The sequence below is a fragment of the Anarrhichthys ocellatus genome, unplaced genomic scaffold (genome assembly GCF_004355925.1).
Source record: "Anarrhichthys ocellatus isolate YVR2014 unplaced genomic scaffold, GSC_Weel_1.0 scaffold31, whole genome shotgun sequence".
Classification (NCBI taxonomy): domain Eukaryota; kingdom Metazoa; phylum Chordata; class Actinopteri; order Perciformes; family Anarhichadidae; genus Anarrhichthys; species Anarrhichthys ocellatus.
The window spans coordinates 2,396,220-2,417,275 of NW_022280061.1; the positions used below are offsets into that span (position 1 = coordinate 2,396,220).

At 43.7% G+C, this 21,056-nt stretch overlaps 3 protein-coding genes across 7 annotated transcripts; 1 reads left to right on the top strand and 2 right to left on the bottom strand.

Annotated features, from left to right (window-relative positions):
- Positions 1-107: 107 nt before the first annotated feature.
- golga7ba (golgin A7 family, member Ba) lies at positions 108-3,294 on the bottom strand. Of its 3 annotated transcripts, none has more exons than XM_031864624.1 (6): positions 3,223-3,294; positions 2,078-2,203; positions 1,567-1,719; positions 1,358-1,459; positions 1,154-1,241; positions 108-816 (listed from the first exon to the last, which is right to left on the bottom strand). In XM_031864624.1, the coding sequence occupies exons 1-5, from the start codon at positions 3,232-3,234 to the stop codon at positions 1,158-1,160; spliced, it is 477 nt and encodes a 158-aa protein (XP_031720484.1). In that variant the 5' UTR covers positions 3,235-3,294; the 3' UTR covers positions 108-816; positions 1,154-1,157. The 3 variants fall into 3 exon arrangements, with proteins under 3 accessions (XP_031720484.1, XP_031720483.1, XP_031720482.1); XM_031864623.1 differs by having other exon boundaries at positions 108-822; XM_031864622.1 differs by having other exon boundaries at positions 108-1,241.
- Positions 3,295-4,253: 959 nt separating this feature from the next.
- Positions 4,254-10,899, bottom strand: zfyve27 (zinc finger, FYVE domain containing 27). Of its 3 annotated transcripts, XM_031864612.1 has the most exons (14): positions 10,605-10,899; positions 9,487-9,718; positions 9,330-9,400; positions 9,046-9,232; positions 8,610-8,705; positions 8,278-8,390; positions 8,077-8,189; positions 7,762-7,833; positions 7,039-7,059; positions 6,785-6,805; positions 5,775-5,916; positions 5,585-5,631; positions 5,390-5,471; positions 4,254-5,263 (listed from the first exon to the last, which is right to left on the bottom strand). In XM_031864612.1, the coding sequence occupies exons 2-14, from the start codon at positions 9,714-9,716 to the stop codon at positions 5,196-5,198; spliced, it is 1,263 nt and encodes a 420-aa protein (XP_031720472.1). In that variant the 5' UTR covers positions 9,717-9,718; positions 10,605-10,899; the 3' UTR covers positions 4,254-5,195. The 3 variants fall into 3 exon arrangements, with proteins under 3 accessions (XP_031720472.1, XP_031720473.1, XP_031720474.1); XM_031864613.1 differs by lacking the exon at positions 7,039-7,059 and having other exon boundaries at positions 10,605-10,898; XM_031864614.1 differs by lacking the exons at positions 6,785-6,805; positions 7,039-7,059 and having other exon boundaries at positions 10,605-10,898.
- A 1,684-nt stretch (positions 10,900-12,583) lies between these two features.
- pcyt2 (phosphate cytidylyltransferase 2, ethanolamine) lies at positions 12,584-20,258 on the top strand. The gene is made up of 12 exons (XM_031864616.1): positions 12,584-12,878; positions 15,094-15,182; positions 15,633-15,794; positions 15,928-16,079; positions 16,487-16,528; positions 16,685-16,823; positions 16,923-17,005; positions 17,153-17,230; positions 17,735-17,800; positions 18,510-18,575; positions 18,732-18,820; positions 18,969-20,258. The coding sequence occupies exons 1-12, from the start codon at positions 12,754-12,756 to the stop codon at positions 19,084-19,086; spliced, it is 1,209 nt and encodes a 402-aa protein (XP_031720476.1). The 5' UTR covers positions 12,584-12,753; the 3' UTR covers positions 19,087-20,258.
- Positions 20,259-21,056: the final 798 nt, after the last annotated feature.

Consider the following 21,056-nt stretch of genomic DNA (forward strand, 5'->3'; position numbering starts at 1 on the left):
TTCAAATGAACTGTGAGAAGGTACCATCACATCACAACATTAAAGCCGCCATGATTGATTTGTTTTGTAGATTTATAGTTCAATAACAGAAATATGAGCTGTGCAGCTGTGATGAAACACTATTTATTTATTTGACGCCAGTCGTGTATACCTCATTGCCACGTGTATCAAACAACAAGCAGTACGAAAGTTTCACTCTTGAACAAAATGTCACCAAAACAAAACACACATTCACAATTGAGAGCCAGTTTTTGGCAGTCGTTGTTCTTTGGAAGCTTACTCAGAAATCAAGGAAGGCTGGGTGTACTTTAAATCACGACAGGTAAGATTCAGGAAGACTGTTTGACCCATCCTTTGTCTACTTACTACTACATTCAATCCACAGTATGTCTTTGCATAATCTAAAATTTAGGGATCGTTGGTCTCACTCATTGAAACCAAGAGGTTAGTATTTAGATATGTTTGTGTGTCTAACAAAGAAAAAAGAGGCTTCATGTGAGAAATATGGAAGATCTGCTACATAAAATACACAGTCGGGCTGAATGACATTCATCTGCTACCAGACTGCACGACTTACATCAGAGGTGAAGGAGGTTCCTTGTACAGTTTGTATGGGTTTGGTGAAACGTTGCCTTCAAATGCTTCTATGTCCTCCTCACATTTGCTGAAGGTTCAGTCCAGTTTGGTCCGGTGTGGTGCGGCTGTGGTGGCTGAGGTATGAGGCTTGGTGAGGCTTGTGGTCTTCAACACTTCCTCCCTCCCTCCTTTTCTCACATCCTTCCATGCTTTTCTCACCCACCTGATTACACATAGCTGCTGTAGCTTCAACAAGGACAGGAAGGAAAGGTAACGGTACGATCACACAAAGTATTACCGGCAATACTGAGACATTGCATTGTACAGTAACACGACTGTGTCGCCATGCACATGGCTGTGCAACAAACTACCACGGCGTGTGTTTTAAAAGCTTGAACACCTTTAGCATGTGATGGCACGCCGGCGCAACGTGCCTTTCTTGGACAAGAACTAGTGAACCCTTTGTGTGAGCGTAGCTTTGGGATGCGTGGGCCAAGTGTTGGAACAAGAGTAGCATTATTGTCCTAAGTTCTCCAGGGTTGTGAGTAATCAGGGGGACATGGTTGTTAGGAAGTACCGAGTCATCGAGCGGTGCTGCCGGACACGGAGCTGCTCCCCGAGCTGGAGCCACTGGAGCCCCGGTCTTCATAGATTGATATCTCTATCTGGTGGGAGAGTTAAGGGCCAAACATTTGCTGTGGAGTGTGGTTAATCAAACATAAACAAAATCAATTATAATACTTTTGTCTCCATGCACCCAAAAACATGCGAGTAAGGATACGACACGCATTCCCCTTTCTATGGGATCTGTGACGAGCAGCCCTCTGGGAGCATAGAACTTCTCATTCTGCTCCTGAATGTACTTGGCAATCTTCTTCAACACCTAACGCACAGACAGAAGTCAAATGAGGAATGTGGTGGAATCCCCGACATGTTAGTCATCAACCTAGACTATTAAAAATGCGTCAAGTGTGAGATCGCCGGTCTGACCTTCTCATAACGCGTCTCCATGCAGAGGAAGATGAGGTACGCTGTGGTGCAGGCCAGACACCCCTCCAGGTAGGACTGGCCCCCTATCTTCTCTGCCTCTGCGTAGTAGTTGTTCAGCGTCTTCACAGTGTCCTCAAACAGTGTCCGCTCAATCTGGAGACACAGGCAGAGTCATGAGTAGCAGGGTTAGGATTGATAGAGGTCAGCCAACATGGGGAGAGAAAGTGAGGGATGTGACATGACAACAAAGGCCCAACTCCAACTGGGAACCTTTCAGTTATATGAGATGTGTCTTTACCACTAGGCCCTCATTAGCAGTTCAGTTAATGAGGCAATAAATACAACTTATATAGACATTGTTCTGAATTTAATTAGCAAACATCTCAGTTCACACAACACAATTGGTGGCATTAATACATAAATAAACGTAATAGTAGATTAGCAGGCTAGGATCACATGACAACATAAAAACTTGTTTTTAAGCCAAAGTCCCCGGCTGCTGTCTCCTCACCCTGCTCTCCAGCTCGGAGGGGAACTTGGTCTGAAACCTGCAGGTGGTTCCTTCGCTGTAGTCTCTCTGGATGAAGACTTTATTAGCCAGAGATGCACTCTGCCTCAACTCCTGCAGATTGTGGAACTGAGGAGGACCAAACACACACACACACAGATAGTGAGGTTTGATACGGTATGTCTCTAATGAGTCCCCAGAGAGAGCTCCATCTCTCTCCACACACCGGTTTCACTCGCAATGTGTACAAACAGTAGCCGGTTTGGAAATGTAGGATGATAGAGGAGAAGCAGACGAGATGTGATCAATCACTCCGTGGCTCAGTGTCTGCACTCATTTCTGCCTTGTTGTCTGTTGGAGCAGAGCCCAGCATTGGACATACTATCTTTCCACACACACACACACACACACACACACACACACACACACATCTCTTCCTCTCTGATCTTACAGGGGGCAAAGCTAGCAGAAGACGGGACAACATTTCATTACAGCTCACAACAGATCGATCAGCTGGAACACGATGAGGCAGACTGATAAAAGGTCTCTTGTTAAATAAAGTGTTTATGCATGGGAACGTTGATTGCGTCAAGGTGTATGTTTGATTTAAAAAAAAAAATGTTTAGCAACATTCTTTTTAAAAATGTTATTTCTGAAAGCACAGATGCTGGAAAAGCAGTGAGGAAGGTCAGGGCGGCGTGGCTTCTGTCCATGGTGCTGAACGCTATGCTTCCGTGTGTGTGTGTGTGTGTGTGTGTAAAATCACCGGATTAACGGGGCGTCTCAACAGACAAAAACATCAAAACATCTTAACATCGCGGAGAGATGATCCGTTGTTTCTGACTCGTCTCAGTTTCCATGAAGCAAAGCTGAATTCCAAATTTCCTCTTTATAATTTTCATTTTTAAAACGCCAAAACACGTTTTTACAGGAGAGAAGATTAACGGAACTGGCACGATAATGTAGGACACACGCAGCCGTCAGTGGTGGCTGAAGTGAGCCGCTCAGTGTGGCACAGTTGCAGCCGACAATGCCCTCGTTCACCACCTTATAACGGCACCCGTTGTATTTAAATGGCAGTACAATTGTGAATGCTTGTACAGGAACCGTCGGCAGGGAAATAAAAAGAGATAATATGCCAGTCTTACCTCTGTCGCCATGTTGCGTTACTCGTCCCTGCATGCGCTGAAATCGCTTTAGTGGGACAGATTGGAGGAGTGGAGGGGGCGGGGTGGGGGGGACGAGGGGCGGGGCTAACACGAGCCCAGCGCTCAGGTCATCAGCTCATCTCTTCCACCGTCTCACACCGGTTCTGGTGTTATTAATAACGTTAAAGAGGCTCTGTTCTATTCAAGCGTCCATTTAAGCCGCGACAGCATGCACAACCACGAGCCTGAAGCTAAGACATGGAATTAATTATACTATTTACTTCTACCAATGTGCTGTTTATTATGCACCAGTCAAATTACTTGTCTTTGCAAACTTGGCAATAAACTGTCTCTGATTCTGATTACACTGAAATAATATGAACAAATGTGTTAGCAAACAGATGCAAGAAGATGTTTGCAGAGATTGTTTGGATAAAAGCAGCTGATGAGAGCAGAGAACCAAAACCAGCAGAAGTCCATAAAACCCAAACAATGAGCTGCAAGGTAAGTCAAGACAAGTCTGTCTGAGGAGAACTGCAGATTTGTGTGATGATTCCCTGTAGATTCTCAATTTGGATTTCAAAAATTTAAACAATCCCTTATCAGTTTATTTGAAAGAAGCAAACCCTGAAACAAACTGGGCAATGAATTTCAACATTACTCTTTAAGTAGTTAAGTCTTGGTATTCAGTTGCTTTCATTAAAGTGTTTTTAATGTGGCCTAACTTTGTTTCCATGCTTCTGAAGCAAAGACAGCAGAACCTGACAGACATCTCACCACAAAGATCACACGTACCACTTCTAATTTCATGAAATCAATCGACCATGAGTTTATTTCAATAGTGGCATATTTCATTCATAAAATAAGGGCAATATGTACAGACTTTATCTTTAGGTCAAATAATAACTTCCACCGTTTTAAATTAAATATATTAGATATAGAAGAACAGTTCATAGTAACAGTTTATATGGGATTAAAAGCAAAGCAAACTATTACAATCATACGTGTCTGAACCATGTTTAAAACAACCACCGCGATCCACGTTTTGGGATACGACGCCTCCACATCAATTCTTTTAAGTCCTGCTTGCAAGAGAGTGAGGCTCCGATGAAGATTTCGGCTGGTTGTTCAGTCCATTTAAATCAACTTTAATCCAGTTGGGTCGACTTTGATCCAGTTAGAGGGAACGCACAGGCTCCAGGGACCTCTGGCAGTTTTTTGACTTATAGGCTGTTGCTTTACTCCAAAACTCTGACAACAGGAAAAAGGACGACCACAATGACGCACCAATTTGATCATTAAAAAACAAAACATTGTCCCCAATGACTTGGACAAACCCAGAACTTATCACATGACACTGTTGACCAGCTACAGGTTAAAGTGCATTGGTGGACGGCAAACAACCACAGCTGGCCACGGTGTCAATCAAAGCCAAATGTGGAGCTTCATGTGGTCGTACATCCGTTATTTTGTTCATCTGAACAAACCAGATTCAAACGGCCAGCCTCTGCTCACACCATCGCATTCAACATGCCGGTCTTAGTCCTCCTAGCGTTACAGTACAGTTAAACTGCTGCACAGGGCTGAAGAAATCAATATTCGACTATGCCGCGAGGAAAAAGCATGTAAAAGCAGAACCATCGGCAGCCTATAAACCCGACACCACCAGCCCCGAACCTGGCCTCCACCCTGCACATTGTGCACCTCCCTCTGCTCAGCAAAGGGATCGGGTCCTTTGATTGTGGATCCACTGTGCTTTGTAGGTCCAGTTCTTCATTGAGAGTTGAAACAGGAAATATTTAACATATTACAGTAGAAGTCCCATATGCAACACGGGTAGTTTAGTGAGGAATGCCACTGCTAAAGGCAAGAGGGACAGATATAAGAGCCTTAACTTGAAAACCAAGGCAGGTTTTAGGGTTTCAGTAACTTGGAGGAGGGCTCGGGGGGGGGGGCACCTGACCGTCATCTCACTATAACTTGTTGAGAGAGGAATTACAGGCAGCACAAACAAACACGGTCTCTCTCTGGGCCTCTGGAGCTGAAGAAGAGAGAACAAGGAGAGAATAAGATCCTAAGGCAACAAACGGAGTAAGAGCAACAGAGACAAGATAACGCAACTTCGTCGGTCCAAACACTGAATGTGAAAATGAGTCCGTTCTCTCACCTGTTGCCCCCATGCAAGATCTCAGCACCTTGAAGGAACAGCAACGGGAACAGAAGCTGTTGCCGCAGTTGCTGCAGCTCCTCTGTGATACAAAGAGACATCGCATCGAAGCTCGTGACAATAGAACAGGAAGACAAAATTAAATATGACGATGATGCGATGCCCTAACTATATCCTAAAATTTCTCAGTCTCACCCTTTTCTTCAGCACGGAGAAGACTGCGTTGCAGCTAGAACAGTTGCCTTTGGAGAGAAACACAAAGAGATGAATAGTATTATGAAATGAAATGCATCTTTTCAGAGCTGCGATTTGAGACTAGCCTCAGACCGTTTCTTCTTTTATCACCGAGCTACATGAACCAGTGGATGAGTCAGAGCAGACCGACCTGTGCTGGTGGTGGGGCAGCGTTTACGCAGCTTCTCCGTCAGTTTAGACACTTTGCTGCGTATCGGTTCGTTGCGGCTCAAGAGACCATTTTCAGAGATGGTGTCATACTCGGGAGCTCCAAGAGGCCCGTCATCATCCTCCTGAGGGAGGGGGGGGAGGGGGGAGGAACAAAGAAAAACGCAGTCACACACTGTGCAATCTGGAGTTTGTCTTTTGGAGAATGAAAACCTGGCCAAGAAACCGAGCCAAACTCAGCGGTAGGCATAAAGTGGAGAAAATGAATTGTGATTCAGTGTGAATTTCAGCCAGTTTGACTGATAGATGTTTGGCAAATAAATCAAGCAGGGCGATGACAAGTACTAAGGCCACTAGGGAGATGGACAAAGGTGGACATGTACGCGTTTCCAAAATAAGACTGAACAAGGTCTCTTCCCCACTTTCTGGAAACAAATATCAGGTTTGTACACATCCTCCTCCATTGAAAAGCTATGACTTTATAAGCTGGAGGGCCAGAGAGTAAGAGAAACAAAGCAGGGCTTTTAGGGAACAGGAAGACTTCTTTCTGCTTCCTGTGTGTTGAACAGCTGACAGACAGTTTGAAAACTGCAACTGAAAAAAAGCTAAATCTGCTAATCAGAAACGCTAAAATACATATGCTGTTATGTTATGTTGTAATAAAATAAAGAATATACTACTATGCAAAATGCTTGTACATAACATGCTATGAATCAAAACACACACACACATTCTGCAACACGTTAATGAGTCCATCTTTCTGAAACGCACGAGGAAGGAAAAGCTGATTTCACTAATGCAAAATGTCTCATGAACAATGTCGATCATGCAGACTAGAAATAAATGAGCACTCTGTACGATGGGATTACTGGAGAGAACAATAATGGGCCTGTAATTCTGGAGCTACTATCACTATCACATAACTCATGCCAAGGGAACAACACAGACAGATGGATGAATGCATGTATGGGAGGCATTATAAAATCCACTTACCACTAAGACCAAAGGGGTTTCCTTATGAGGAAGCAGAACACCACATGAGACAAATGTTACCCACGAAACACTGATAATATTCAGTGTGATGACACAGGAGCAAACCCCAAACCATGCTTCACAAAGCAAAGTAAGAACTACGCCACAAGGTTACTACACGTGAAGTCCTTGTTCATGAGCGTAGTGCTTGAGAGTGAGTTTACTGGGTGCCAGTGCAGGGGCCTCTTCTAAGCAGAGGGAGGGGGGACACTCACCTGCAGGGACACCAAATGTTCCTGAGTTCAGAGGACAGCAGAGAAAAACAGGACAAACATAATGACGGGAGGATTTTATCACACGATCATGGGAAGCTCCAACAACTGTGATTCAAATATGTTATGCAGAGTTTTCCCCTTAAATTTACAGGCCACGTTCATCATCCAGCGGCTTCAGGACATATAGAACCCCGCTCGTTGCGTACTTTATCTGTCATATATTGAAATTGAAATGCATTTAATTTACTTTTCTTTTTTTTTTGGACATCAGTCTACACACAAGAACCCACAATGGCAAAGCAAAAATATTAACTTCTGCAACAAAAATCTAAAACTGAAAACTCTCCATTACATTGGTATTTAAACTCTTTGCACTTCAAGTGCATCCTGTTTGCTTTAATTATCCTTGAGGTCTCTCTAGACCTTGACTGAACTCTACCTGTGTCGACTAATTGATTAGTTGAATTAATCAACAGATCTGAAACAATGACTTTCTCCACAGAATCACACAAAATGAACCACTTTAAATCTTGAGTTGACTACATAAGTGCTCATGAGTTTCTTGAGCACTGAGACCAAAACCACTAAGAGGGGGAAGCCCTAAATCTCCCCATCAGAACTGATACGACAAAGCAGGGGTTTACAGATTTAGGGGGAAAAAAAACAAACTGTGATAAGAACATGTGGTGGAAAAGTGTACAATTAAGTTAGAGCAGGATTTACCTCAATGGCATCCTTAAATTCATCATCGGGCTCTGCCTCCTCAGCTTCCTCCACGCTGCCAGGAGACAGGTCCTGTTATTGAACACAGACGCATAAATTAATATGTAAATTCTGGGCTGATGTTCCCAGGATCAGCCTCTCGTGGTTACAGTGGTCGTGCTGTCACTGATGGATTTGCATTACTCTTACAGGAGAAACACATTGAGAGCATGCGATGAAGTGGATAAGAGGCTTACAGCCACGGTCGGTTTTAATGTAAATCACAACCTCTAAATCCTTCAGCATTCAAACCCTCCATACACTATCTCCTCTCACCTCCAGACTAGTGGGTGTGGGGGTCCTGTCCAACGAGTGGCCGTGTTCCTGTTTGTCACACTTTCCTCCTGAGGCCTGGCTCATGTGGAACAGATTCCTAAGGTCCAGCAAAACTGGAACCACAAGAGAAACTTTAGCTTCACTCTCTTATATGAGAGTTGGTGTTTAGCTCCTCGCTCCCTCCAGACGGGGTGAACTAACCTCTGCAGAAGTCTCTGTTCCACAGGAAGATGGCGCTGTTGAGCCCTGCGAGCACCCAGCCCAGAGGAGCGATGTAGAGCAGGCACGCCAATATTAGCATCCCTCCATAGAACCTAGAAGGAGATATCACAAACGTCAGGTCACACTCACACACATCACACCATAGAAGTGACTGATCCCCAGCACATTCTGACAATTAACAGGGTTACAGTAACACTGGACTAGGCTTGCATAAGACGGGATTTAAATGAAGGTGTATACATGAACAGATATATTCCTCTATTATTCCAAATCACATACTACAGAGTGTCTGTCTGTGTGTAGATGCAGACCTTGATGACTCGATGTGATTGTCCCAGTACAGGACCTTGTAAAAGGTTTCTGCTGACAGGCAGGCAGAGGACAGCATGTCATCCAGGTGCTTCAACCTGGTGAAGACAACAAACAGCATGAGAAGAAAGATACCCATCAACCCGTACATGAACAAACACCGTTTACAAATGTCACGTAGACTTTTGTCACCAGGGTACGAGCCACAGTCTGTAAACCTGTTCCAAAAAGAGCAACTTACTGAAATTGACATTATCAGCGAGTCTATATACTTTAAAATAAAACAAAAACATTATCAAATTTCAGGTTTTCAAATGTTATGATTTGATATACCAACTAGATCTTCTTTTTTTCTGACATTTTATAGACTCGGAAATGAAAGTAATCATTAGTGAGCCTTGCAGCACATAACCCCGTCCCCTGCAGTGTCTGTCTTACAGGTCTTTGACTTCCAGCATGGCTTCCTGTTTGGTGAGATGCACCGTCTGCAGGTCCCTGCGGTGCATGGCGGTAAAGCGCCTCCTGTGGAGCTCAGAATCTGAGGCTCTTCCTCCACACCTGTCCTGCAGGTAACCCAGGGCAGCAGGTGCCGCCACCGCCACCACGCCCACTGTGATCCAACCCACTGATACCAGAGAGGCAGACACAACAGTAAGTTAATAAATTATTCACGTGTCTAATAAAACATCAAACAAAAGATCAACATCAATGCCTCATCTTACCTTCATTAACAGTGCAGAGGAAGACGTTGAGGAACATACAGACGAGCAGAGAGCACAGCGGCATCTTCCATCTGAGGGATAAAAAAAGATGCCATTAAATACTACAATATCCATCATACGATGCTCAAGCAGACCACAGACAAACACACATACACACCCAAGCAGGAAGCGGGTCAGCTCCACTGCATCTGCAGCTGGTTCTAGAAACAGAGCCATTCTCTTATAGGACACAACCATGTTGAAGAGGTCAAAGTTTGGCGTACACCGCGGGCTCCCCAACTCAGAGGCATCTGGAGACCCGAGGGTCTCTTTAGATAATGTGTGCGCCAGCTCCCCCACTTCCCCCGTACCATGTGAGGGGTCCTGGGACGCGCCGTGCATCGCCATCCCTGTACAGAGCGAGGAACAGAAAGCAGGCAGGATTCAGAGGGTGAACGGACAGCGAAACGACAAAAACATTCCCGACTTGCTGATGTCACAGGCCCCTTAAGGGATATACTCTGGATCCTGTCAAAGCTATTGCAACAATCTTTCCACGGCTTTCATGCGTCAGCGGAGCGACAAAGAGCTGACGGCTCACGTAAGCGAAAGCAGCACGTGTCTCTATGTGCACAACACTTTAAATGAAGTGGAAACGTCTGCTGACGTTGTGCTTTGGTGCGTTCCCACAGCACACCTCTGAACACACCCAACAGAGGCGCTTAAGACCGTCAGCCAGAAAGACAGTAAAGTCATATGTTCAGCTTGTTGTTAAGGGACTCGTTAGTTTGATACTAATACACTATTGTCGTGCATTTTTTTTTGAGTAAATTCATTATAATTGTGCTTATGGCCAAACACATATTTAATGAAGAATTACAGCAATAGTTAACTATTTTTTTACAAAAGCAATGTTTATAGGAAAGCTCACAGTACTGTGTCAATCAGGAGAGTACATGGTTAAATACTTAAAAATCAATTAGAGAGACAATCCTGTGAGTTCTTCTGACAGCATCACCGAATTAGCAAAGGACTAGAAGAGTGCATGATCTCTACAGAGTGACCATACCTTAAGGTACCTACTATAGTATGCACATGCACTCTTGCTTTGTTTTGTTGTCAACACAGCTGATAGTACGGAGCACCTTAAATCAGCGCTCAGTGCTGTGGCCTGTGAGATGCTGTCAAACAGGAAGGTTCACTCGGCTCGCTGACAGAAGGACACTGTTAGAGATCATATTGTTACTTCAGCCCAGCCAATATGACCGGCCAGGTAAGAGAAAAAAGACACCATACCCCGAGCAGAGCGTCCAACAGCAGCCAACTTGAGCAGCAGCAGCAGCAGCAGCAGAGGAGTGCTCAGGCGCAACTAGCGCGTCCCACCGACATCGTCAGCCTGGAGGAAGGAAGAGCCTCCTAATTCAACCGGCCCGGTCAACATGACAGCAACCTGCCCTCCTGCTTGAACGTTAACCTGTAGTTTATATAACGGTGTGGCTGTCTGCAGAGAAAACCCGACGGGTAAAGCAGACAGTTTGGCTGCTCGTCCTAGCTGGCTTTGTTAGCTCCGTCCTGTTCTCAGAACGTCCGCTTTCTCGTTTAATCCAGGCCGAGCAATCGATGGCAGAAAAGTGACAAATGTCCGAAACAGTCGATCACAGAGTAGAGTGATCTAACTGATGTGGGCTTTCATAAAATGATTGTTAACTACTTTAAGTGTGGAGGACGTAAGTATAGATTATGATGAAAAATAAATCAAGTGTCTATCCAAAGGTTTTATGTAAATCTACTGAGAAAATATTCTATTTCGAATAATAATTTCAAGTCTGATGTGTTTTTTAAATTAAATTTACCTTATTTTTATTTTTATTTTAATACTTTCTTTACATTCAGTCCATTCCGTCTCTCTCCCTGAAGTATCCTGACTCTATAAATATACAAATATTCTACATTTCAAAAGTTTAAAATGTCTCCTACTTCCCTAAAAAGTATCCTTTTCACAATATGTGCGCTTGAAAAGTTTGATCATAACCCCTGAAAAGAAAGTGAATGTACATTGTGTATGCATTACCCATTGTCCTGCTCTTCTCCTCTTTTCCTTTTGGACTGTATTGTCAATACTGCTGCCCTCAGATGCCTGAGGAACCTGTTGGCTCTGTTCTGGTCCAGACTGTGTTTCCTCAGTCTGTGGGGAGTGCTTCCTCGCCCTCTTGTTCTTCTTTTGCTTCCTTGTTTTTCCCTTGGTGAGACTTCCGCTGTCATCCTTACTTTTCTCTTCCTCCTTTCCAGCCGGTTCAGAACCTGATTCAAACCCTGTACTTCTCTTTGGTTCTTGAGGGTCCACATTTGCTTCAGGTCTTTTCTCATCAACATCTTTGGATTTGACCTGAGAATCTTTGTCCTTGTCCTGATCAGACACTTCCTCACTGTCCACTGCCTCAGTGTTTTGTGTGTCTTGTTCGTAGTCATCTGCAATGGTGGGCAGTCCTTTCTGAAGGGGTTCCCTCTCTTTAACATCTGTTTGGGGTTTTATTTTAGCAGATACAATCTGTAGAGGTTGTGAGATGCCACCATCAGCAGCATAGTCAAGATCAACGGGGATCTCTGACTCTGTGCTTCCATCTGTTTCCTCCATCAATGAACCTTGCTCCTCTCTGTCTGCTACTTTTACTTCAGACTTTTCCTCCTTTTCCTTGACTGACGTATTTTCCACCTCATCTTCGCCTTTCTGCAGCATTTCAGTAGATCAAGCTTCATGTGATCAGGTTCTTCTTACTGCCTCCCCAAACTACTGTCCTGTTGAGACAGACAGGACAAACAGAGTAAAAAAGTTGTATAAAAATTGTATAAATAAATAAATAAATATATATATATATGTATATATACATACATATACTGGATAAGTCAATAAGTTATATGGGTTGTCATCATTCTATTATTCATATTTACAATTTTCTTATGTACAGTCTATGCGTTCCCGATGAAAATGTCTGAGCCAATAAGATTTCAACAAAAAATGTGGATCAGTCCAAATTGGGAGGGGCTAATCGACCCCTCCCCCTCCATATTGAAAGTATTAGATTGTCCCAGTCTGACAGTTCCGCTCCATGCTGTGTGCCTGCGACTGCAAATAAAATACAAGTGCCTCAAAATGTGTACATAAGTACAGCGCCTGAGTAAAATAAATGTACTTAGTTGCAATTCACAGAATGACTTCCGCACATTGGTTTGTTGTATCCGATCACGTGACAGGAGTGATTGCGCAATCTGAACGTGAGCGTCCTATGTGACGTAGTAATGGAGGCGTTGGCCGGTCGGTGTCACTGTATGGTCAGGAAAACCTGAGGCGGAGTAACGACGTCCTTTCAAAGAATCCTGAGAGTTAAACGGAGTCGAATACTTTGAAACGTCCTCTAACGCCACTGAGACATTTGAACCTATCGAAATGATCAAAAACGGTCACTACACCACCATCGAGCAGCGGGCTGACGCTGGCTGGAGTAAGCCGAGTGGCTCAGTGCGCAGCCCGGAGAAAAGGAAGCGGGTCGTGCGGCTGTGGTGTGACGGCTGGTGAGTCTCTGTGCAAGTGCTGCTGTCGGTCCTGGTTCAATAAACTCTCTTCCACAGTTTGTTGTCCTATAGGCGGATCCGTTATCCAACACGTAGGGACCAGTGGTGGGGTAGCATGCTAACGCTAGCTAGCTACGCAGGTTAACTTTGCAGGTGACAGGAGTTTAAACTATTTCATCGTAACCGTGAAGTTAACGTAAAGTAAATAACGTAACGTTATTACGTGTTTATACGTAGAAAAGTTAACGTTACGTTCTCTCTAAATGGCATAATCGTTGTTGGTTTCTCATTCAGATAACTCGTGAACCGGCTGCGTCACGTATTGTTTTATGGCACGTTGGCATGGAGTAAGCTAGGGGCAAGGTCCTCTCGGGCATCAATGGCATTTTACAATGTGTTTCAGTGCGTGTGAAACTCCACCCTCACGGATCGGACACTATGGCTGTTTAAAGGTTAGAAAGGACCCACAGATGATAACAGGTGGAGCGGTATGTTGTCTGTCACGTTACATGTTCAAGGTGCTTGTTGTAAACACAGCTGACTGAGAAAAGTATCGCTTGTGAAAATGGTTAAAACATCCAAATAATGTCTGCTGTCTGCAGATGATGTATTCCTACTGGGCTCCCTTACACTGTGTGCATAAAGTATTTGCAGTGTTAATGGTGTCATGCCTGATGGTTTGGGTAATTACTTTAAATGGGTACAGGTAAATAATCTGGGGATTACTCATGGGCATTTATTTACCGGCTGTCTCTGACACACCCATGTGAGAGTTGGTTGTGACACTCAGAACCAACACATGAGTCAGACAACCATCATTCTTTATTGTTATTTTAGATTCTGCTGCCAAAGATCATCACGCGATTTAGCTGCTGCTGAGAAGACAACAGACTCCAAAGTTGCAACGGCATAGATTCTCTCCTGGACTCAAACGGTGCACAAGGAAGTTTCCATGTTTCTGACAGCTCAGGTCCATCTCATGTGTGGTTATAAATAACTAGCATAGGGAACATGTCGTACAGTGTGAGGCATGAGTAGCTTGCTGGGGAAGTGAGCAGGGCTCCTGGTTATTGGGTGACTAGAAGGGGGTGTAAGAGGAGCTAATGGGGGGGAAAGATGATATATTATGTGGCTATTCATTTTGCAGCAGTTTAGTGTTAACTGTCAGAAACCCAAATAAATACCCAGCCATCTGGCACATAGTCGGTGCATCTGCAAAATATGTATTGAGAAAAAACACTTGCAGATGTTAACCAAGCCAAGAGGAACTAGATCCTAGATCAAACACTGATCTGCTTACATCACTCTGGAGAAGAGACACTATCACCTGGGAGCATACTGTCTAACGGATCAGCTGAGGTGAGGTGAGGGATTATTGTTCAGGTAATTCAGACCAGCAGCTTGTGGTAATGTCATTATAGAGGAGAGGTCTGCCCACTGGAAGTACAGTCACCGATGAGGTGCAGTCAGTTGGAATTGATCTACAGACACGGAAGTCATTATAGGTAACTGTTATTAAACAAATAAATGTGTAATATGAACCCGTCCTTTCTCATATATTATTTTAAACAGTTGTTTGTACCCTGGGCTCGTAGCCACCAGCTGCTCTTGTTAAGGCTGCTCAGTCGGTGGTTGTACTGGACAGTCCTGAGCTCGGACTGTTTTGAAACTGCAGGAATGTGGAGCTGCAGGGTGCTGAACCAAAAGCACATTTCCATCAAAACCTGAACGAGCGTAGCTGCAACTGAGGAGGAGAACTCCCACAGCTTCCTTTTTCAAAAAGGCAAGCCAAAAGATTAACTGAGGAAGTTACTTAATGGCAGAAAACAAATAAATATTAGCACATTGTGCACAGTAATCATTGCCTTTCTCCCAGTAACCTTTTATTATTTTCACCCACCATGTTAAAAGGCCTGTGTTGACTTAGAGAGCACGTTTTCAAAGCAAAGGTTACACACACTGGGCTCTATTTCACAAGGTCACTGTAAAATAGATCCGATAATGTTAAACAACAAACCGAGAGGAGCTGTCCAGTCAAAACTATCCAGCTACGGTGGATTTGAAAGAGATTTAAAAGACGTTGAAGCTGTGAAAACGTCTATAGCTGGCAGTGTTTATATCTGTTTTGTCCTCTGGAATGTTTTGTTTGAGCACTTGCAGTTCATTTTGTTTTCCACGCTAATGACGTTGTCGCCTCTTATTTGTGTCTCCACAGCTATGACATGGTTCACTACGGTCACTCCAACCAGCTGCGACAGGCCAAAGCCATGGGAGACTTCCTCATAGTTGGAGTGCATACAGATGGTAAGACCGCTGCACACATTCTGATGTGGCTATTTCTGTGAAAGCGTTTTTCCATCCACTGTCGGGTGCTGTACAATCAAGTCCAATTCTTGTTTGTTTCTAATCAAAATCAACACAACTTTGTGGTAAACGGCCACAAAGTCAGAGCTCCCTGGTCCCTGCAGACTGAGCTAATCTGGGTTAGAATCGTGGGATTATTTTCCATTATTACTTGTTCCCAGGCAGTGCGAGGCTTGTGGTTACTTTTAGGAGGTTGAACAGCAGTCGGGTGTAAATGTTACAGACCCTATCAATCAGCTACAACTGTTTACAAGTATAACTGTTTTTAAATCAAAATTTGCACATCAGACAAACATTAGACGCCAAGACAAAGCAAACAAGAATAACACTATCGGGTAAAAGAAAAAAAAGAATAATTAATAATAGATTACCTCTCATCCTCTCGCCAAGCTGAGATTTCCAAGCACAAGGGTCCTCCGGTCTTCACTCAGGAAGAACGCTACAAGATGGTACGGGCCATCAAGTGGGTGGACGAGATGGTAGAAGGAGCGCCTTACGTCACCACCCTGGAGACTCTGGACAAGTACAACTGTGACTTCTGCGTGCACGGAGGTGAGCCAGTTCAGGGATGCTCTTTGAATCCTTAACACACAGAGGGTCGAGTCCGACTCACTGATGCACACACGATATGAGCAAAACCTCCAGATGTGATGATGGACTAATGTCATCGCTTTTGTTTCGCCAGACGACATCACGCTGACGGTGGATGGCAAGGACACGTATGAGGAGGTGAAGCGTGAAGGCCGCTACCGGGAATGTAAGCGCACACAGGGTGTCTCCACCACTGACCTGGTGGGACGAATGCTTCTCATGACCAAAGCCCATCACAGCAACATGGTGAGTTTGTTCTTCACGCCATAGGTTTATTGTTGCTGTTCGGTCTGGGATTTCATCCGTTGATAGCACCACCGCAACACAAGACTGATGAATCGTGTGCCATCAGGCCGTGTTTTTCCTTAATTATGTTACCCACAGTAATACTGTTTCCATTTTTACATTTCATTCTTAATACTGACGGCCTATAGCGGCCTTCTAGTGCTAGTCCTGACGTGTGGTTACATTTATAAAGGGGGTACATGTCAACTGCGGTGGCTGTGTGTGTAGGCTTTCGTAAATCCACTGTCACCCTTTAATGCACAACTATAAATCCCCCTTCAGTGACTGTATGTTGGTGCACTCCTTATTTAGTGTATGAGCAATGTTTGTTTTGGTGTTCATCTTTTCCTCTCTAATAATTTCTGCAGGATAACCCAGATTACCAGCAGCATACAGACAACTTTGGAAAGGTGAGTGGCATGGGTTTTTATTTGAGTCAAACCTCGTCATGTAAATACATCCTGATCATAAACGATACCTGTGGAACATCTTTTTACCAAGGTGAGACGCCACCCAGCATTTAATGCATTTCTCCAGTCAAACGCGAGTCTTTTGTTGTAATCAAGGGTCCTAAAGGCCACAGTCCATGGACAGGAGTGTCGCAGTTCCTCCAGACATCCCAGAAGATTATCCAGTTTGCCTCAGGAAAGGAGCCTCAGCCTGGAGACACCATCATCTATGTGGCCGGGGCATTTGACCTCTTCCGTATCCTCACTGTGCAGAAATAGCCAGAATTGAATTATGATTGTGTTATCTGTGGTACATGTTGTTGTTGTTGTTGCCTTCACCACAAATTCCTCGCAGACATCGGCCATGTTGACTTCTTAGAGATGGTCTATAAGCAGGCGGAGAGGCCCTACGTCATCGTGGGACTGCACTTTGATCAGGTGCAATTAATAGAAACACACACACACACACACACACATCTCAGCAAGCATTCTCAAAATAAACCTTCCCCGCTGTGTGAAGTCAGATGGCTAGATATCGAAAAGACGGAAATGTAAAGTAGTAAAAGATCGCTTAACTCTCTTCAGGAAGTGAATCGGTACAAGGGGAAGAATTATCCAATCATGAACATCCATGAGAGGACGCTGAGTGTCCTGGCCTGTCGGGTGAGTTCACACACACACACACACACACACACACACACACACACACACACACACCTCTAAATGTTAAATACAGTGGGATGTATTTCTAGGCTGAACTCACAGTGCTGCAGGCTGAACTTTGCTCTCTTCCCTCCATTCCTTCTGGTCCGCTTTCAGTCTAGTACAAAGAACCTGCGGCCCCATCGGCGCTGTGTATGTTTGTTTTGAAGTTGGACCAATTTATGAGAACATTACACAAAAGAAACGTGTTACACAATCTTAAAACCGCTAAATTGCTCTGCTTTGCCATCAGTTTTACTCAATGCCCAATGACGAGGTACACAATTTGCCAGAATTGAAGCGGTGAACTGTAAAAACACCTTCACCCTTGAGCTGTGTTGTATCGAAAAGGTGCTCGACAGTTTCACTTTCACATTTAAACTAACTAATGTGAGAGACTTTAATCATCAGAAAAATGAACACCTGGGTCTGTCTTCTATCTCCCACTGGCCTGTCTCTCTATAGTACGTGTCGGAGGTGGTGATTGGTGCTCCCTATGCAGTGGGCAAAGACCTGCTGGATCATTTTAAGGTGAGTTGCCGTTATATGACTCTACGTCTGATCTTGCATTTTGTTATTTAAGCAGAATGGTCCCTTCAGTTTGAAGACTGAGAGTGAAGTTACCATCCTGGGTAAACTTTCTGCAGTCTTAAATTGCTTAAGTTTTAAAACTAACTTGGATTTAAAACTAGTTTCAGCTCAATGATGAGATAGAATTAGATTAAATACAGTTCAAAGATGACTAAAAGCCTTGGACAGTATGAGACAGAGCTATAGATCACTGTGTGGTTGCTGCATTTAACAGAACCTCCCTAAGATAATTTATGTAAATAGTAAATGATAAAACGCCCATATTGAACCATGTGGCGCCCCCTTGTGGACATGAGAAATACCAGAAGATAAAACGTCAACTGCAACACATTAAGATCTGTGAGATACCGTTTAGGTAGTTAACAAGTCGTATCATCATAGTCCTCAGGAAGGATCCTGTCACTCGTTTCTCTTCAAATGTTGTGATCCACGGTTACAAAAGCCGGAGATAAATGAATGAAAAGGTGCTGCTCTAATTTGCTCATTTTGATCGGTGACGCACTGTGCCCTAAAGTGCCCCTTCTAGTCTAGTCTAGATGAGTAACGTGTGACTGTGTGAGCCGCCATAGGGGCTCTCCAGGGACAGCCTCTGTTACCTCTCTCTGCACATGATGGGTGGTTTAACAGGTGTGTTTGTGTAACTGTACAGGTTGACCTGGTGTGTCATGGCAAGACGGAGGTGATCCCAGACAAAGATACGGCGGACCCCTACGCTGTGAGTACGGGGGGCCTTCACATTGCATTAGTGTGGCAGATGCTCTTTATTTGTCTGACTTACAATAAGTGCATTCAAACGTGATAGGAAGTCCGTGATACAACCCATCATTAGCGGTGAACTTTGGCTTGAAAACGATGTGTGTTCTGCCCTCAGGAGCCTAAGAAGAGAGGGATATTCAGGAACATCGATAGTGAGAACAATCTCACCACTGATGACATTGTCAAGAGGATCATTAAAAACAGGTCAGCGACTCCCCATTCTTAATTTGATTTGGCACTTCCTTGTCATCTTCATCTGCATTTGCTTTCTTGCTGTATAGATCATTTGGACTCTTACAATTTTTTTTTGTTTTTATCTCAAGTTGAATCACCCAACCTTTCACTTTCCCAGGCTGCAGTTTGAAGCCAGGAATCAGAAGAAGGAGGCCAAGGAGATGGCAGTGATCGAGGCGATGAAGAGGAGAGAGCAGCAGGAGCAGGGTGAAGATGCAGCTCAGGTTGCTCACTAGTCACCTCAGACCTGGTTCTGTGTCTGATTTACTCGCCCTGGTACACTCAGCTCTAAGAGGGTGGACTGAACTGACCCAGAAGGATAGCCATGTTGGAACTGGCTAGGGGGGAGGGGGGGGGGGGGGTCGGTCTGTCTCCACTAGTCCTCTGGACGCAGAACCCTGCTTTAAATATTTGGTATGCACTGCTGGCTTAGCTTCGCTCAGCCTTTCATCTATACAGATGGCCCCAGCCTAAGCTATTAGATCTGCCGTGAAAAGAACACAAAGAATACAAACTCGTACTACGTTTTAACCTGCAAAATCATTCTTAAACCTCTCGTGCTCCACAGGGAACTTTTTAATGATGTCTTCTGTCATGTAGTGTTTTTGTCCATGAAATCTGTTTAGGTGTCGAAGTGGTATGTTCATTTTGTAATAAGCCATAACTTGAAATGTTAATGACATTGTCAGTTGTGTTTTTAGATTTTAAACCATAGTAGTCTTCAGGAAGTGTCAGCAGTAACATTGAATGTGGTCTATTTTTCAATACACTGTGAATAACAGATTTAATTTGATTTTAAGAATTCACTTTGTTTTTCTCCATCCTGGACAAACATTATCATTAGTATGTTAAGTGATCTGTGGAGTAGTCTTTTAATTTTAAATGTGGATTTGATTTTGCACCGTGCGTGTGTGTGTGTGTGTGTGTGTGTGTGTGTGTGTGTGTGTGTGTGAGAGAGTGAGTTGAGGGAGTGTTTGCGCTGTAAATGACAGTAGTTTCGTGCCTCATTCCAAAAGCTATAACTAATTTAAGGGCTTTTAATTGTATCAAAAAGTCTAAACTGTCTGTACAGCTGTTGGTAAAGTCTCTCCTCAGTTTACTACTAAGTGTGTTTTCACTAAAAACAACAACTGGTATGTTCTCTTTTCTCCTCCTTTGCAAAAGAATCCAATAACTTAATAAACTGGGGCCCAGTATGACAGTCAAACTGCTTCTGCAAACACTCGTTGATTGTTTTTCTTGTTATATGAGGTGAATTATAAATGGTACGAGACTTTATAAAGTGTCTATGGAATAAATAGATTTACTTACTAAAGTTACTAAATAGTAGATGGGAATTTATTGCAACCTTTCAATCACTATATTGCAAAGTGTAAACCTCCCTTTTAATAAATACATTTCAAAGTGTCATCTGATGTCTGTTTTACAGCGTCGTGTGTGCAGCCTGATGAGATCTTTGTTGGATCAGCACATAGTCACGGTTCACCGAGTTTGTGAAATGAGGCCACGGCCGCTCAGAAGCTGCTAAATCCCACCGGTCCCGTCTCGTTCGCGCTGCTCTCAGATTTGAACAAAAACTGCAAACTGTCCCCTCATTACAAACACAAAGAGCCTTTAATCCTGCAGCCCGAGGGCCCCAGAGCAGCTTCTGCATGAAGGATCCATCCACTCAGCTGAGGGGCTTAAAGATACTGAAACATCAAGATCTCCCCCTCCACATTTATTTGGTCCAAGTTCTTTTCTTCTTTTCATGTATGTTTACACTGCTCTGCTTTTTAGTGAATGGAATAGTGACAATTAACATTTATTTTACATAGGGGCCTCCCAGGGGCCCAGAGGAAACTCATTTGCCAACCACTACAGTAGATGGAAAAAGCTGGATGTGTTTGTTTTTGTGCATTATTAATTTATTTTTATTGGGCCAACAAATGAGGGTTTTGACGTTCATCTGTAAAACGTATGAGAGAAATGACTGAGTAGTGCCCAAGTGCTCCAAAACTGAAATGAGTCCCAAGATAAACATACACGATCGGCAGACGATCATCACAGAAAATTCTTTATTTGGTTCGATTTTTTTTTTTTTTTACTTTAATAAAATAATTTATTAATTTGCTATAGTTTCCCAGAAGAAATAAAAACTCTTTTGTTGAATCGCTCACAACTCATTTTTTTACTCACTTCATCTGGTGAAACCTTTTCTCCAGAC

Bases quoted from the DNA above. Each gene is read 5' to 3' on its own strand.
- golga7ba (XM_031864624.1), bottom strand. The intron at 1,460-1,566 runs GTCAGACCGGCG...TCTGTGCGTTAG, and splicing joins TGGAGACGCGTTATGAGAAG to GTGTTGAAGAAGATTGCCAA. The intron at 1,242-1,357 runs GTATCCTTACTC...CTCTCCCACCAG, and splicing joins TAGAAAGGGGAATGCGTGTC to ATAGAGATATCAATCTATGA.
- zfyve27 (XM_031864612.1), bottom strand. From the start codon at position 9,716: ATGGCGATGCACGGCGCGTCCCAGGACCCCTCACATGGTACGGGGGAA. The intron at 9,233-9,329 runs GTAAGATGAGGC...CTCTGGTATCAG, and splicing joins CCTCTGCACTGTTAATGAAG to TGGGTTGGATCACAGTGGGC. The intron at 6,806-7,038 runs GTGAGTGTCCCC...CTTCCTCATAAG, and splicing joins AACATTTGGTGTCCCTGCAG to GAAACCCCTTTGGTCTTAGT.
- pcyt2 (XM_031864616.1), top strand. From the start codon at position 12,754: ATGATCAAAAACGGTCACTACACCACCATCGAGCAGCGGGCTGACGCT. The intron at 12,879-15,093 runs GTGAGTCTCTGT...GTGTCTCCACAG, and splicing joins CGGCTGTGGTGTGACGGCTG to CTATGACATGGTTCACTACG. The intron at 17,006-17,152 runs GTGCAATTAATA...AACTCTCTTCAG, and splicing joins TGGGACTGCACTTTGATCAG to GAAGTGAATCGGTACAAGGG.